At 41.2% G+C, this 18,350-nt stretch overlaps 1 protein-coding gene and 1 pseudogene across 2 annotated transcripts in view; both read left to right on the forward strand.

The window, feature by feature from the left end:
• LOC128693848 (uncharacterized) overlaps nt 1-4,653 on the forward strand; it is a 101,858-nt gene extending 97,205 nt beyond the window's left edge. For both annotated transcript variants that reach the window (XM_070080399.1, XM_070080400.1), the window contains exons 4-5: nt 3,253-3,396; nt 3,584-4,653. In XM_070080399.1, the coding sequence (XP_069936500.1) occupies nt 3,253-3,396; nt 3,584-3,811 (372 nt within the window). In that variant the 3' untranslated portion in view covers nt 3,812-4,653. The remainder of the gene's footprint in view (nt 1-3,252; nt 3,397-3,583) is intronic.
• Nucleotides 3,972-5,512, forward strand: LOC138850940 (mucin-7-like; annotated as a pseudogene).
• The last annotated feature ends 12,838 nt before the right edge of the window (nt 5,513-18,350 follow it).

Here is an 18,350-nt window from a genome sequence, read left to right on the forward strand (position 1 = left end):
CCACTTACCTTACAATGCAATAAGTTCATTACCAGTCTGACTGGTTGTACCACTTACCTTTCAATTCAATAAGTTCATTACCAGTCTGACTGGTAGAACCACTTACCTGAAAGCGTAATAAGTTCGTCACCAGTCTGACTGGTAGAACCACTTACCTGACAGCGTAATAAGTTCATTACCAGTCTGACTGGTAGAACCACTTACCTGAAAGCGTAATAAGTTCGTCACCAGTCTGACTGGTAGAACCACTTACCTGACAGCGTAATAAGTTCATTACCAGTCTGACTGGTAGAACCACTTACCTGACAGCGTAATAAGTTCGTCACCAGTCTGTTTTCAGCATCTGTTTGACCTTTATTTAACAGTCAGTTTTTCGTTTAACTCTCTAATGAATAAATTCTCTGTAAATTATTACATCTACTTTGTGCTTGTGTGCACAAGTTCCCTCACTACACTACTTTCTTTACTAATATTTGATATTGTTTGTGTGCAAATGTTCCCTCACTACACTACTTTCTTTACTAATATTTGATATTGTTTGTGTGCACAAGTTCCCTCACTACACTACTTTCTTTACTAATATTTGATCTTGCTTGTGTGCACAAGTTCCCTTACTACACTACTTTCTTCACTAATATTTGATATTGTTTGTGTGCACAAGTTCCCTCACTACACTACTTTCTTTACTAATATTTGATCTTGCTTGTGTGCACAAGTTCCCTCACTACACTACTTTCTTTACTAATATTTGATCTTGCTTGCGTGCACAAGTTCCCTCACTACACTACTTTCTTTACTAATATTTGATCTTGCTTGTGTGCACAAGTTCCCTCACTACACTACTTTCTTTACTAATATTTGATATTGTTTGTGTGCAAATGTTCCCTCACTACACTACTTTCTTTACTAATATTTGATATTGTTTGTGTGCACAAGTTCCCTCACTACACTACTTTCTTTACTAATATTTGATCTTGCTTGTGTGCACAAGTTCCCTTACTACACTACTTTCTTCACTAATATTTGATATTGTTTGTGTGCACAAGTTCCCTCACTACACTACTTTCTTTACTAATATTTGATCTTGCTTGTGTGCACAAGTTCCCTCACTACACTACTTTCTTTACTAATATTTGATCTTGCTTGCGTGCACAAGTTCCCTCACTACACTACTTTCTAACCTAATATTTGATCTTCCTTGTGTGCACAAGTTCCCTCACTACACTACTTTCTTTACTAATGTTTGATATTGCTTGTGTGCACAAGTTCCCTCACTACACTACTTTCTTTACTAATATTTGATATTGCTTGTGTGCACAAGTTCCCTCACTACACTACTTTGTAACCTAATATTTGATCTTCCTTGTGTGCACAAGTTCCCTCACTACACTACTTTCTTTACTAATATTTGATATTGCTTGTGTGCACAAGTTCGCTCACTACACTACTTTCTTTACTAATATTTGATCTTGCTTGCGTGCACAAGTTCCCTTACTACACTACTTTCTTTACTAATATTTGATATTGCTTGTGTGCACAAGTTCCCTCACTACACTACTTTCTTTACTAATATTTGATCTTGCTTGCGTGCACATGTTCCCTTACTACACTACTTTCTTTACTAATATTTGATCTTGCTTGCGTGCACAAGTTCCCTTACTACACTACTTTCTTTACTAATATTTGATATTGCTTGTGTGCACAAGTTCCCTCACTACACTACTTTCTTTACTAATATTTGATATTGCTTGCGTGCACAAGTTCCCTCACTACACTACTTTCTTTACTAATATTTGATATTGCTTGTGTGCTCAACTTCCCTCACTGCACAACTTTCTTTACTAATATTTGATCTTGCTTGTGTGCACAAGTTCCCTCACTACACTACTTTCTTTACTAATATTTGATATTGCTTGTGTGCACAAGTTCCCTCACTACACTACTTTCTTTACTAATATTTGATATTGCTTGTGTGCACAGGTTCCCTCACTACACAACTTTCTTTACTAATATTTGATCTTGCTTGTGTGCACAAGTTCCCTCACTAATGTTAAAAATGCTTACTTAACAGTTAATTGAAGACTAATGTTAAAAATGCTTGCTTAACAGTTAATTGAAGACTAATGTTAAAAATGCTTACTTAGCAGTTAATTGAAGACTAATGTTAAAAATGCTTACTTAGCAGTTAATTGAAGACTAATGTTAAAAATGCTTACTTAACAGTTAATTGAAGACTAATGTTAAAAATGCTTACTTAGCAGTTAATTGAAGACTAATGTTAAAAATGCTTACTTAGCAGTTAATTGAAGACTAATGTTAAAAATGCTTACTTAACAGTTAATTGAAGACTAATGTTAAAAATGCTTACTTAGCAGTTAATTGAAGACTAATGTTAAAAATGCTTACTTAACAGTTAATTGAAGACAAATGTTAAAAATGCTTACTTAACAGTTAATTGAAGACTTATGTTAAAAATGCTTGCTTAACAGTTAAATGAAAACTTATATGTTGAAAATGCTTACTTAACATTTAATTAACAGAAATTATTTTTCTTATTTGTTACTGTTCTTGATATAAAATGTTTAGTTTAATTAATGCTGAATGTGAGACTGAAACTCAACTCACTAAGACAGTTTCTACATAATGAACCTCAAAATATAGCATTCACTGAGACAGTTTCTACATAATGAGCCTCAATATGTACAGAACCTAATTATTTGTTTTGTTAACTGCGATGTAACCATTTTTTTAATTATCTAAAAGCAGCAATACATTTCTAATGTGCTGGAAGCACATTGGTAGAGAATATAGATACACAAAGTAGCAGTCGTCTCTGTTTTGAGAGTACAAGCACCTAACAAGCCCCATTACACCTTTTGATCTCATTCAATTAGCAGTAAATATATATCTGGATGTTAAGTAACTGTAGTGGGCTGCATCCTGGATGACTTTGCCTTTAAAATTGCTTGGGCTTTGAAATTAGCTAAGGTACGATAACAGCTTTAAGTAAGCCTGCAATTTCATAGTTTTAAAATTACACAATTTAAGCAATAATTCTCAACAATTATATAATATGGTTTGGCAGACAGTGCTATACAAACCTGCTGAGTATTTTACAGGAATTTTAAGTAACACATTATTGTGATAATAAATGTATGTTCTAACTGTGAACAAAATCTGTACTGTCTGTTAATTGCCAGGTTATATGGGCTTACGTTTTTTTGCAGTAATTGCGAGTTGTTTATCCTTCAGGTTGGAATTCTTAGAGCGTGGTATATAACGCGGAAACTTATGGATGAAGTCGTGGGCACAAAGAGGGAACGCATCGTCTATGGTACTCGCATTTGTGTCCTTCCTGACTATTCTCATCTAGGTGTGTCTACAAAGGTAGCGAAGGTTTGTGTTAAGCCATATGTGGTGGTATTACCCGGTAGATAATAAATGCAGATGATAAAACATCAAACAATGTAATTCTTGGATATCAGTGTTGACAACAAAATCGAAATTCTTCCATTTTGCCTGATATTAATATTATTATTTCCCATGTTGCTGTGTTCATATCATGTTCATGCATTTCCTTCAGCTATGTCTGGATCTTTGCATCAAGCAAGGCTACACATTAGCCTGTACAAATACCATCAACCTTTACGCAGAGAAAGCAAGTCTTCGTCTGGGATTCGAGAATGTGAAAACAGTGGACTTAAGCACCCTGGAGGAAGGCATCTTCGACCTCTCCCGCATGGACTACAAGATATTAAAAATTTTTATTAAACGTCTGCGACCTGAGACAAAACTGTCGTCCAAGTTATAATCAGGAATTAGCCCATACTAATTAATCATATATTTGCTCCTCTTTTAAATACTCCATCTGAAGAAATTATATCTGTTCTGTATGGCCCTTGTAGGTTTAGTGCTTCTTATTGATTGTAATAGTAATGATGAAATTATAGGTGTTTGTTCATGACATAAATATGAGGCGTCCACATACCTGCATGTCTTGTTCTTCAGTACTGACTACTGCTCCTCCTTCATGGCTAACAACTGCTGCTCCACCTTCATGGCTGACAACTGCTACTCCTCCTTCATGGCTGACAACTGCTACTCCTCCTTCATGGCTGACAACTGCTGCTCCTCCTTCATGGCTGACAACTGCTACTCCTCCTTCGTGGCTGACAACTGCTACTCCTCCTTCATGGCTGACAACTGCTGCTCCTCCTTCATGGCTGATAACTGCTGCTCCTCCTTCATGGCTGACAACTGCTGCTCCTCCTTCATGGCTGACAACTGCTACTCCTCCTTCATGGCTGACAACTGCTACTCCTCCTTCATGGCTGACAACTGCTGCTCCTCCTTCATGGCTTACAACTGCTACTCCCCCTTCATGGCTGACAACTGCTACTCCTTCTTCATGGCTGACAACTGCTGCTCCTCCTTCATGGCTGACAACTGCTGCTCCTCCTTCATGGCTGACAACCGCTACTCCTCCTTCATCGCTGACAACTGCTGCTCCTCTTTCATGGCTGACAACTGCTGCTCCTCCTTCATGGCTGACAACTGCTACTCCTCCTTAATGGCTGAAAACTGCTACTCCTTCTTCATGGCTGAGAACTGCTGCTCCTCCTTCATGGCTGACAACTGCTGCTCCTCCTTCATGGCCGACAACTGCTGCTCCTCCTTCATGGCTGACAACTGCTGCTCCTCCTCCTTCATGGCTGACAACTGCTGCTCCTCCTTCATGGCTGACAACTGCTGCTCCTCCTTCATGGCTGGCAACTGCTTCTCCTCCTTCATGGCTGACAACTGCTATTCCTCCTTCATGGCAGACAACTGCTGCTCCTCCTTCATGGCTGACAACTGCTGCTCCTCCTTCATGGCTGACAACTGCTGCTCCTCCTTCATGGCTGACAACTGCTGCTCCTCCTTCATGGCTGACAACTGCTGCTCCTCCTTCATGGCTGACAACTGCTGCTCCTCCTTCATTGCTGGCAACTGCTGCTCCTCCTTCATGGCTGACAACTGCTACTCCTCATTCATGGCTGACAACTGCTGCTCCTCCTTCATGGCTGACAACTGCTGCTCCTCCTTCATGGCTGACAACTGCTGCTCCTCCTTCATGGCTGACAACTGCTGCTCCTCCTTCATGGCTGACAACTGCTGCTCCTAATTCATAGCTGACAACTGCTACTCCTCCTTCATTGCTGACAACTGCTGCTCCTCCTTCATGGCTGACAACTGCTGCTCCTCCTTCATGGCTGACAACTGCTGCTCCAAATTCATAGCTGACAACTGCTACTCCTCCTTCATGGCTGACAACTGCTGCTCCTCCTTCATGGCTGACAACTGCTGCTCCTCCTTCATGGCTGACAACTTACGCTCAGTTACGAGTAAAAATATTTTCTACAATTTTTTTCTTGCAAGTAATACAAACTTATTTTATTTATCTGGTAGAAAGTTTGTTCATTGATCTTATTTTAAATCTTCAAAAGTGACGAATAACGTATTATATTGTATATGACTGACAACATTCATTCATTACAACATTACACTGTGACAAGTAATGAAAGTGACTGACAACATTCATTCATTACAACATTACACTGTGACAAGTAATGAAAGTGACTGACAACATTCATTCATTACAACATTACACTGTGACAAGTAATGAAAGTGACTGACAACATTCATTCATTACAACATTACACTGTGACAAGTAATGAAAGTGACTGACAACATTCATTCATTACAACATTACACTGTGACAAGTAATGAAAGTGACTGACAACATTCATTCATTACAACATTACACTGTGACAAGTAATGAAAGTGACTGACAACATTCATTCATTACAACATTACACTGTGACAAGTAATGAAAGTGACTGACAACATTCATTCATTACAACATTACACTGTGACAAGTAATGAAAATGACTGACAACATTCATTCATTACAACATTACACTGCGACAAGTAATGAAAGTGACTGACAACATTTATTAATTACGACATTACACTGTGACAAGTAATGAAAGTGACTGACAACATTTATTCATTACAACATTACACTGTGACAAGTAATGAAAGTGACTGACAACATTCATTCATTACAACATTACACTGTGACAAGTAATGAAAGTGACTGACAACATTCATTCATTACAACATTACACTGTGACAAGTAATGAAAGTGACTGACAACATTCATTCATTACAACATTACACTGTGACAAGTAATGAAAGTGACTGACAACATTCATTCATTACAACATTACACTGCGACAAGTAATGAAAGTGACTGACAACATTCATTCATTACAACATTACACTGTGACAAGTAATGAAAGTGACTGACAACATTCATTCATTACAACATTACACTGTGACAAGTAATGAAAGTGACTGACAACATTCATTCATTACAGCATTACACTGTGACAAGTAATGAAAGTGACTGACAACATTCATTCATTACAACATTACACTGTGACAAGTAATGAAAGTGACTGACAACATTCATTCATTACAACATTACACTGTGACAAGTAATGAAAGTGACTGACAACATTCATTCATTACAACATTACACTGTGACAAGTAATGAAAGTGACTGACAACATTCATTCATTACAACATTACACTGTGACAAGTAATGAAAGTGACTGACAACATTCATTCATTACAACATTACACTGTGACAAGTAATGAAAGTGACTGACAACATTCAGTCATTACAACATTACACTGTGACAAGTAATGAAAGTGACTGACAACATTCATTCATTACAACATTACACTGTGACAAGTAATGAAAGTGACTGACAACATTCATTCATTACAACATTACACTGCGACAAGTAATGAAAGTGACTGAGAACATTCATTCATTACAACATTACACTGTGACAAGTAATGAAAGTGACTGACAACATTCAGTCATTACAACATTACACTGTGACAAGTAATGAAAGTGACTGACAACATTTTTGTTAGACCTAATTTCCGTACTCGGAACAAAAGTTGTCTGGCCAGCTAGAACTTTTCTCTGAAAAATGTCACACTGGCAACCAACACCACCTACCTGACCCGTCCCAATTTAGCCCACCCAGGTAATTTTTCAGTCCCATGAAATCGGCCAAGCGAAAGTCTGGGACAGCAACTTGATTGCAGTTATCTGGGTAATTCCATGATATATTGAAACTAAGTGATTTGTGATCACTTTCCCCAAGCTCATCACTAACCTCAAGATTATTAATTAGTGATTCTTTGTTGGCAAAAACCAAGTCAAGCAGATTGTTTCCTCTAGTTGGTTGTGCCGGAACAAATGGTTCACGTATATTATGAAATTTTACGTCAGTAAAACTGACTATTTAGAAGACTGTATAATTAATTAGAATTTAAATGAACTTGACTTGCTTAAGCATTTTGTTTTGTCTACTAGCTTACAAATATTAATCACATTATTCATTTTAAGGACATATATTATTACAATTATCATTCTCAGAATTACCATTCTGAGAAGTGATCAAGGTCTCAGGACCGTAACGTTGTCTGATAAATACGTCATAGTATTAATTACGTGTCTTTCTAAACCAACTTGTCGGTGTTTATTGTCAGGTTTATATCATGTTAGTGATATATCCCAATACCCCTCACAGACAGACTAATTAGAAACTTGGCCATTAACTCTGGTCCTCACCAGTTGTGTAGAGTTTAATATATACTGGGAGGCGAGCAATAATCATAAGAGTGTACGTGGTAGTTATCATGGAGTCCATTCCTTAACACGTTATGTTTACCTGGAGTTTACCTGGAGTTTACCTGGAGTTTACCTGGAGTTTACCTGGAGTTTACCTGGAGAGAGTTCCGGGGATCAACGCCCCCGCGGCCCGGTCTGTGACCAGGCCTCCTGGTGGATCAGAGCCTGATCAACCAGGCTGTTGCTGCTGGCTGCACGCAAACCAACGTACGAACCACAGCCCGGCTGATCAGGAACCGACTTTAGGTGCTTGTCCAGTGCCAGCTTGAAGACTGCCAGGGGTCTGTTGGTAATCCCCCTTATGTATGCTGGGAGGCAGTTGAACAGTCTCGGGCCCCTGACACTTATTGTATGGTTTCTTAACGTGCTAGTGACAACCCTGCTTTTCATTGGGGGATGTTGCATCGTCTGCCAAGTCTTTTGCTTTCGTAGTGAGTGATTTTCGTGTGCAAGTTCGGTACTAGTCCCTCTATGATTTTCCAGGTGTATATAATCACGTATCTCTCCCGCCTGCGTTCCAGGGAATACAGGTTCAGGAACCTCAAGCGCTCCCAGTAATTGAGGTGTTTTATCTCCGTTATGCGCGCCGTGAAGGTTCTCTGTACATTTTCTAGGTCAGCAATTTCACCTGCCTTGAAAGGTGCTGTTAGTGTGCAGCAATATTCCAGCCTAGATAGAACAAGTGACCTGAAGAGTGTCATCATTGGCTTGGCCTCCCTAGTTTTGAAGGTTCTCATTATCCATCCTGTCATTTTTCTAGCAGATGCGATTGATACAATGTTATGGTCCTTGAAGGTGAGATCCTCCGACATGATCACTCCCAGGTCTTTGACGTTGGCGTTTCGCTCTATTTTGTGGCCAGAATTTGTTTTGTACTCTGATGAAGATTTAATTTCCTCGTGTTTACCATATCTGGGTAATTGAAATTTCTCATCGTTGAACTTCATATTGTTTTCTGCAGCCCACTGAAAGATTCGGTTGATGTCCACCTGGAGCCTTGCAGTGTCTGCAATGGAAGACACTGTCATGCAGATTCGGGTGTCATCTGCAAAGGAAGATGAGGTGCTGTGGCTGACATCCTTGTCTATGTCGGATATGAAGATGAGGAACAAAATGGGAGCGAGTATTGTGCCTTGTGGAACAGAGCTTTTCACCTTAGCTGCCTCGGACTTTACTCTGTTGACGACTACTCTCTGTGTTCTGTTAGTGAGGAAATTATAGATCCATCGACCGACTTTTCCTGTTATCCCTTTAGCACGCATTTTGTGCGCTATTACGCCATGGTCACACTTGTCGAAGGCTTTTGCAAAGTCTGTATATATTACATCTCCATTCTTTTTATCTTCTAGTGCATTTAGGACCTTGTCGTAGTGATCCAATAGTTGAGACAGACAGGAGCGACCTGTTCTAAACCCATGTTGCCCTGGGTTGTGTAACTGATGGGTTTCTAGATGGGTGGCGATCTTGCTTCTTAGGACCCTTTCATCTCTGTTTTAACTCTTCCATTTCCCTTTTATCACTTGTCCAAATACATTTATTTTAGGAAAATTATTAAAATTTTCCACATTATTGGTGAAATAAGGTCGCTGTAGACGACTTAAATTGTTTCTTCTTCTTCCCTGAGTATATACCAGCCAGTATGAATTGTGTTGTGGTTCACCTGGCAGGACTTAATACCACTTCTTTATCTTGAATTTCTTTGTAAGTTGTCTTCGATTATACTTAGAAGGTTAATTTCCATTTGTTGTACACCATTTAATTAATAGTACTTAGGCTTTCGTGACCATGACACAACACACAGACATTCCTAACAAGACCTCGAGAGTCTGGGTATAATGTTAACACTGTCCAGTGACTATGCTGTTTGATGTTGCTCTGTATCAGTCAATACATTATCGTCGGATTGAATGTTCTGCCTATTTCATAGCTTCTGATATACCATAAATGTGTTCCTGGAGTTTACCTGGAGAGAGTTCCGGGGGTCAACGCCCCCGCGGCCTGGTCTGTGACCAGGCCTCATGGTGGATCAGGGCCTGATCAACCAGACTGTTACTACTGGCCGCACGCAATCCAATGTACGAACCATAGCCCGGCTGGTCAAGTACCGACTTTAGGTGCTTGGGAAGTGCCTGCTTGAAGACAGCCAGGGGTCTATTGGTAATCCCCCCTTTTGCATGCTGGGAGGCAGTTGAACAGTCTTGGGCCCCTGACACTTATTCTGTTGTTTCTTAACATGCTAATGGCACCCCTGCTTTTCACTGGGGGGATGTTACATCGTCTGCCAAGTCTTTTGCTTTCGTTGTGAGTGATTTTCATGTGCAAGTTTGGTACTAGTCCCTCTAGGATTTTCCAGGTGTATATAATCATGTATCTCTCCCGCCTGCGTTCCAGGGAATACAGGTTCAGGAACTTCAAGCGTTCCCAGTAATTGAGGTGTTTTATCTCCGTTATGCGCGCCGTGAAGGTTCTCTGTACATTTTCTAGGTCAGCAATTTCACCTGCCTTGAAAGGTGCTGTTAGTGTGCAGCAATATTCCAGCCTAGATAGAACAAGTGACCTGAGGAGTGTTATCATGGGATTGGCATCCATAGTTTTGAAGGTTCTCATTATCCATCCTGTCATTTTTCTAGCAGATGTGATTGATACAATGTTATGGTCCTTGAAGGTGAGATCCTCCGACATGATCACTCCCAGGTCTTTGACGTTAGTTTTTCGCTCTGTTGTGTGGTTGGAATTTGTTTTATACTCTAATGAAGTTTTAATTTCCTCGTGTTTACCATATCGGAGTAATTGAAATTTCTCATCATTGAATTTCATATTGTTTTCTGCAGCCCATTGAAAGATTTGGTTGATGTCCCCCTGGAGTCTTGCAGTGTCTTCAGTGGAAGACACTGTCATGTAGAATCAGATGTCATCTGCAAAGGAAGACGCGGTGCTGTGGCTTACATCCTTGTCTATGTCAGATATTAGGATGAGAAACAAGATGGGAGCGAGTACTGTGCCTTGTGAAATAGAGCTTTTCACCGTACCTGCCTCAGACTTTACTCTGTTGACTACTACTCTTTGTGTTCTGTTTGTGAGGAAATTATAGATCCATCTACCAACTTTTCCTGTTATTCTTTTAGCACGCATTTTGTGTGCTATTACGCCATGGTCACACTTGTCGAAGGCTTTTGCAAAGACTGTGTATATTACATCTGCATTCTTTTTGTCTTCTAGTGCATCTAGGACCTTGTCGTAGTGATCCAGAAGTTGAGACAAACAGGATCGACCTGCTCTAAACCCATGCTGCCCTGGGTTGTGTAATTGATGGGTATCTAGGTGGGTGGCGATCTTGCTTCTTAGGACCCTTTCAAAGATTTTTATGGTATGAGATGTTAGCGCTATCGGTCTGTAGTTCTTTGATATTGCTTTACTGCCCCCTTTGTGGAGTGGGGCTATGTCTGTCGGTTTTAGTAAATGTGGGACTACCCCAGTGTTCATGCTCTCTCTCCATAGGATGTTAAAAGCATATGATATGGGCTTCTTGCCCCCTATCACATGGCCATGCACTCCGCCCATGCACTCTGCCCCAGAGTGCATGGGATTGTCATTTATCGCCTGTTCGAAGTCATTTGATGTCAGGATAATATCAGATAGGTTTGTCTTTTCCAAATTCTGTGGCTCTCATAAAAAATTCATTTAGATCTTCGATTCTTAGTCTGGTTAGCGGCTTGCAAAAAACTGAGTCATATTATGACTTGAGTGAGAAGATATTCTTTGTGCCTTACATTAGATAAGTGATTAATCACACTATGTTTATCCTACAATGATTCTGCATCATTATAATCTCCATCAATTTCATCAGTAGTATCACTGTAAAGTGGTGATGCTTCTAGTTTTTTCCGAACATTAAATGAGAATTTAATATATGCACATCAGGAGTTACCCAAATATATGTGAGGGGATGATTATTTATTCGATTTTCAGCCTCTACTGACACAGTACAAAATTCTTCCAGACTGATTGACAAGATTCCCTGAAGGACAAGATTCCCTGCATGACAAGATTCCCTGCATAACAAGATTCCTTGCATGACAAGATTCCCTGCATGACAAGATTCCCTGCATAACAAGATTCCCTGCATAACAAGATTCCTTGCATGACAAGATTCCCTGCATGACAAGATTCCCTGCATAACAAGATTCCCTGCATGACAAGATTCCCTGCATGACAAGATTCTCTGTGTGACAAGATTCCCTGCATAACAATATTTCCTGCATGACAAAGTTCCCTGCATGACAAGATTCCCTGCATGACAAGATTCATTGCATGACAAGATTCTCTGAAGGACAAGATTCCCTGCATAACAAGATTCCCTGCATGCCAAGATTCCCTGCATGACAAGATTCTCTGTGTGACAAGATTCCCTGCATAACAATATTTCCTGCATAACAAGGTTCCCTGCATGACAAGATTCCCTGCATGACAAGATTCCCTGCATGACAAGATTCCCTGCATGACAAGATTCCCTGCATGACAAGATTCCCTGCATGAGAAGACTCCCTGAATGACAAGATTCCCTGCATGACAAGATTTCCTGCATGAAAAGATTCCCTGAAGGACAAGATTAATTGCATGACAAGATTCCCTGCATGACAAGATTCCCTACATGACAAGGTCCCCTACATGACAAAATTCTCTGCATGACATAATTCCCTGCATGACAAGATTCCCTGCATAACAAGATTCTCTGAAGAACAAGATTCCTTGCATGACAAGATTCCCTGCATGACAAAAATTCATTGGAGAACAAGATTCCCAGCATGACAAGATTCCCTGCATGACAAGATTCCCTGCATGACAAGATTCCCTGCATGAGAAGATTCCCTGCATGAGAAGATTCCCTACATCACAAGATTCCCTGCATCACAAGATTCTCTGCATGACATAATTCCCTGCATGACAAGATTCCTGCATGACAAGATTCCCCGCATGACAAGATTCCCTGGAGAAGAAGATTTCCTGCATGACAAGATTCCCTGCATGAAAATTTGCCCTGCATGACAAGATTCCCTGCATGACATGATTAACTGCATGACAAGATTCCCTGCATAACAATATTTCCTGCATGACAAGATTCCCTGCATGACAAGATTCCTTGCATGAGAAGATTCCCTTCATGAGAAGATTCCCTGCATGAGAAGATTCCCTGCATGAGAAGATTCCCTGCATGGCAAGATTCCCTGCATGACAAGATTCCCTGCATAACAAGATTTCCTGCATGACAAGATTCCCTGAATGAAAAGATTCCCTGAAGGACAAGATTCATTGAATGACAAGATTCCCTGCATGACAAGATTCCCTACATGACAAGATTCCCTACATCACGAGATTACCTGCATGACAAGATTCCGTGCATGACAAGATTCCCTGCATGACAAGATTCCCTTCATGACAAGATTCCCTGCATGACAAGATTCCCTGCATGACAAGATTCCCTACATGACAAGATTCCCTACATCACGAGATTACCTGCATGACAAGATTCCGTGCATGACAAGATTCCCTGCATGACAAGATTCCCTTCATGACAAGATTCCCTGCATAACAATATTTCCTGCATGACAAGATTCCCTGAAGGACAAGATTCCCTGCATGACAAGATTTCTTACATCACAAGATTCCCTGCTTCACATGATTCTCTGCATGACATAATTCCCTGCATGACAAGATTCCCAGCATGACAAGATTCCCTGCATGACAAGATTCCCTGAAGAACAAGATTCCTTGCATGACAAGATTCCCTGCATAACAAAATTCATTGAAGAACATGATTCCCTGCATGACAAGATTCCCTGCATGACAAGATTCCCTGCATGACAAGATTCCCTGCATGACAAGATTCCCTGCATAACAATATTTCCTGCATGACAAGATTCCCTGATGGACAAGATTCCCTACATGACAAGATTCCCTGCATGACAAGATTCTCAGCATCACAAGATTCCTTTCATGACAAGATTCCCTGAAGGACAAGATTCCCTGTATAACAAGATTCCTTGAATGACAAGATTCCCTGCATGACAAGATTCCCTGCATAACAAGATTCCTGCATGACAAGATTCCCTGCATGACAAGATTCCCTGCATAACAAGATTCCTTGCATGACAAGATTCCCTGCATGACAAGATTCCCTGCATAACAAGATTCCCTGCATGACAAGATTCCCTGCATGACAAGATTCCCTGCATGACAAGATTCCCTGCATGACAAGATTCCCTGCTTGACAAGATTCCCTGCATAACAAGATTCCTGCATGATAAGATTTCCTGAACAACAAGATTCCCTGCATGACAAGATTCCTTGAAGGACAAGATTCATTGCATGACAAGATTTCCTGCATGACAAGATTCCTGCATGAAAAGATTCCCTACATGACATGATTCCCTGCGTGATAAGATTCCTGCATGACAAGATTCCTTACATGACAAGATTTCCTGCATGACAAGCTTCCTGCATGAAAAGATTCCCTGCATAACAAGATTCCTGCATGACAAGATTCCATTCATGACAAGATTTCCTGCATGACAAGATTCCTGCATGACAAGATTCCCTACATGACAAGATTCCCTACATGACGAGATTCCCTGCATGACAAGATTCCCTGCATGACAAGATTCCCTGCATGACAAGATTCCCTGCATGACAAGATTCCTTGCATAACAAGATTCCCTGCATGAAAAGATTCCCTGCATGACAAGATTCTCTGCATAACAAGATTCCCTGCATGACAAGATTCCCTGCATGACAAGATTCCCTGCATGACAAGATTCCCTGCATGACAAGATTCCCTGCATAACAAGATTCCCTTCATGACAAGATTCCTCTGCTTGACACGATTCTCTGCATAACAAGTTCCCTGCATGACAAGATTCCCTGCATGACAAGATTCCCTGCTTGACAAGATTCCCTGCATGACAAGATTCCCTGCATGACAAGACCCCCTGCATGAAAAGATTCCCTGCATGACAAGATTCCCTGCATGACAAGATTCCCTGCATGACAAGATTCCCTGCATGACAAGATTCCCTGCATGACAAGATTCCCTTCATGACAAGATTCCCTGCATGACAAGATTCCCAGCATGAAAAGATTCCGTGCATGACAAGATTCCCTGCATGACAAGATTCCGTGAATGACAAGATTCCCTGCATGACAAGATTCCCTGCATTACAAGATTCCGTGCATAACAAGATTCCCTGCATGACAAGATTCCCTGCATGACAAGATTCCCTGCATGACAAGATTCCCTGCATGACAAGATTCCCTGCATGACAAGATTCCCTGCATGACAAGATTCCCTGCATGACAAGATTCCCTGCATGACAAGATTCCCTGCATGACAAGATTCCCTGCATGACAAGATTCCCTGCATGATAAGAGTCCCTGCATAACAAGATTCCTGCATGACATTACAAGAGTCCCTGCATGACAAGATTCCCTGCATGACAAGATTCCCTGCATGACAAGATTCCCTGCATGACAAGATTCCCTGCATAACAATATTTCCTGCATGACAAGATTCCCTGCATGACAAGATTCCCTTCATGACAAGATTCCCTGCATAACAATATTTCCTGCATGACAAGATTCCCTGAAGGACAAGATTCCCTGCATTACAAGATTTCCAACATCACAATATTCCCTGCATCACAAGATTCTCTGCATGACATAATTCCCTGCATGACAAGATTCCCTGCATGACAAGAATCCCTGCATGACAAGATTCCCTGAAGAACAAGATTCCTTGCATGACAAGATTCCCTGCATGACAAAATTCACTGCAGTACATGTTTCCCTGCATGTCAAGATTCCCTGCATGACAAGATTCCCTGCATGACAAGATTCCCTGCATGACAAGATTCCCTGCATGACAAGATTCCCTGAATGACAAGATTCCCTGCATGACAATTTTCCGTGCATAACAAGATTCCCTGCATGACAAGATTCCCTGCATGACAAGATTCCCTGCATGACATGATTAACTGCATGACAAGATTCCCTGCATGACAAGATTCCCTGCATGACAAGATTCCCTGCATGACAAGATTCCCTGCATAACAAGATTCCCTGCATGACAAGATTCCATTAATGACAAGATTCCCTGCATGACAAGATTCTCTGCATAACAAGTTCCCTGCATGACAAGATTCCCTGTATGACAAGATTCCCTGCATGACAAGATTCCCTGAACTACTAGATTCCCTGCATGACAAGACTGCATGACAAGATTCCCTGCGAGACAAGATTCCCTGCATGACAAGATTCCCTGCATGACAAGATTACCTGCATGACAAAATTCCCTGCATGACAAGATTCCCTGCATATCAATATTTCCTGCATGACAAGATTCCCTGCATGACAAGATTCCCTGCATGACAAGATTCCCTGCATGACAAGATTCCCTGAATGACAAGATTCCATGCATGACAAGACTCCCTGCATGACAAGATTCCCTGCATGACAAGATTCCCTGCATGACAAGATTCCCTGCATGACAAGATTCCCTGCATGACAAGATTCCCTGCATGACAAGATTCCTGCCTGCATGACAAGATTCCCGGCATTACAAGATTCCCTGCATGACAAGATTCCCTGCATGACAAGATTCCCTGCATGACAAGATTCCCTGAATGACAAGATTCCCTGCATGACAAGACTCACTGCATGACAAGATTCCCAGCATGACAAGATTCCTTGCATGACAAAATTCCCTGCATGACAAGATTACCTCCATGACAATATTCCCTGCATGACAAGATTCCCTGCATGTCAAAATTCCCTTCATGACAAGATTCCCTGCATGACAAGATTCCCTGCATGTCAAAATTCCCTGCATGACAAGATTCCCTGCATGACAAGATTCCCTGCATGACAAGATTCCCTGCATGACAAGATTCCCTGCATGAAAAGAATTCTTGCATGACAAGATTCCCTGCATGACAAGATTCCCTGCATGACAAGATTCCCTGCATAACAAGATTCCCTGCATGACAAGATTCCCTGCATGACAAGATTCCCTGCATGACAAGATTCCCTGCATGACAAGATTCCCTGCATGACAAGATTCCCTGCATGACAAGATTCCCTGCATGACAAGATTCCCTGCATGACAAGATTCCCTGCATGACAAGATTCCCTGCATGACAAGATTCCCTGCATAACAAGATTCCCTGCATGACAAGATTCCCTGCATGACAAGATTCCCTGCATGACAAGATTCCCTGCATGACAAGATTCCCTGCATGAACAGGTTCCCTGCATAGCAATATTTCCAGCATGACAAAATTCCCTGCATGACAAGATTCCCTGCATGACAAGATTCCCTGCATAACAAGATTCCCTGAAGAACAAGATTCCCAGCATGACAAGATTCCTAGCATGACAAGACTCACTGCATGACAAGATTCCCAGCATGACAAGATTCCTAGCATGACAAAATTCCCTGCATGACAAGATTCCCTGCATGACAAGATTCCCTGCATGACAAGATTCCCTGCATGACAAGATTCCCTGCATGACAAGATTCCCTGCATGACAAGATTCCCTGCATGACAAGATTCCCTGCATGACAAGATTCCCTGCATGACAAGATTCCCTGCATGACAAGATTCCTTGCATGACAAAATTCCCTGCATGACAAGATTACCTCCATGACAATATTCCCTGCATGACAAGATTCCCTGCATGTCAAAATTCCCTGCATGACAAGATTCCCTGCATGACAAGATTCCCTGCATGACAAGATTCCCTGCATGTCAAAATTCCCTGCATGACAAGATTCCCTGCATGACAAGATTCCCTGCATGTCAAAATTCCCTGCATGACAAGATTCCCTGCATGACAAGATTCCCTGCATGACAAGAATTCTTGCATGTCAAGATTAACTGCATAACAATATTATCTGCATGACAAGATTCCCATGCAAGATTCCCTGTATAACAAGATTCCTTGAATGACAAGATTCCCTGCATGACAAGATTCCCTGCATAACAAGATTCCTGCATGACAAGATTCCCTACATGACAAGATTCCCTGCATGACAAGATTCCCTGCATAACAAGATTCTCTGCATGACAAGATTCCCTGCATGACAAGATTCCCTGCATGACAAGATTCCCTGCATGACAAGATTCCCTGCATGACAAGATTCCCTGCATGACAAGATTCCCTGCATAACAATATTACCTGCATGACAAGATTCCCTGCATGACAAGATTCCCTGCATGACAAGATTCCCTGCATGACAAGATTCCCTGCATGACAAGATTCCCTGCATGACAAGATTCCCTGCATGGCAAGATTCCCTGCATGACAAGATTCCCTGCATGACAAGATTCCCTGCATGACAAGATTCCCTGCATGACAAGATTCCCTGCATGACAAGATTCCCTGCATGACAAGATTCCCTGCATGACAAGATTCCCTGCATGACAAGATTCCCTGCATGACAAGATTCCCTGCATGACAAGATTCCCTGCATGACAAGATTCCCTGCATGACAAGATTCCCTGCATGACAAGATTCCCTGCATGACAAGATTCCCTGCATG

Source organism: Cherax quadricarinatus, unplaced genomic scaffold (assembly GCF_038502225.1).
Source record: "Cherax quadricarinatus isolate ZL_2023a unplaced genomic scaffold, ASM3850222v1 Contig398, whole genome shotgun sequence".
NCBI classification, from domain to species: Eukaryota; Metazoa; Arthropoda; class Malacostraca; order Decapoda; family Parastacidae; genus Cherax; species Cherax quadricarinatus.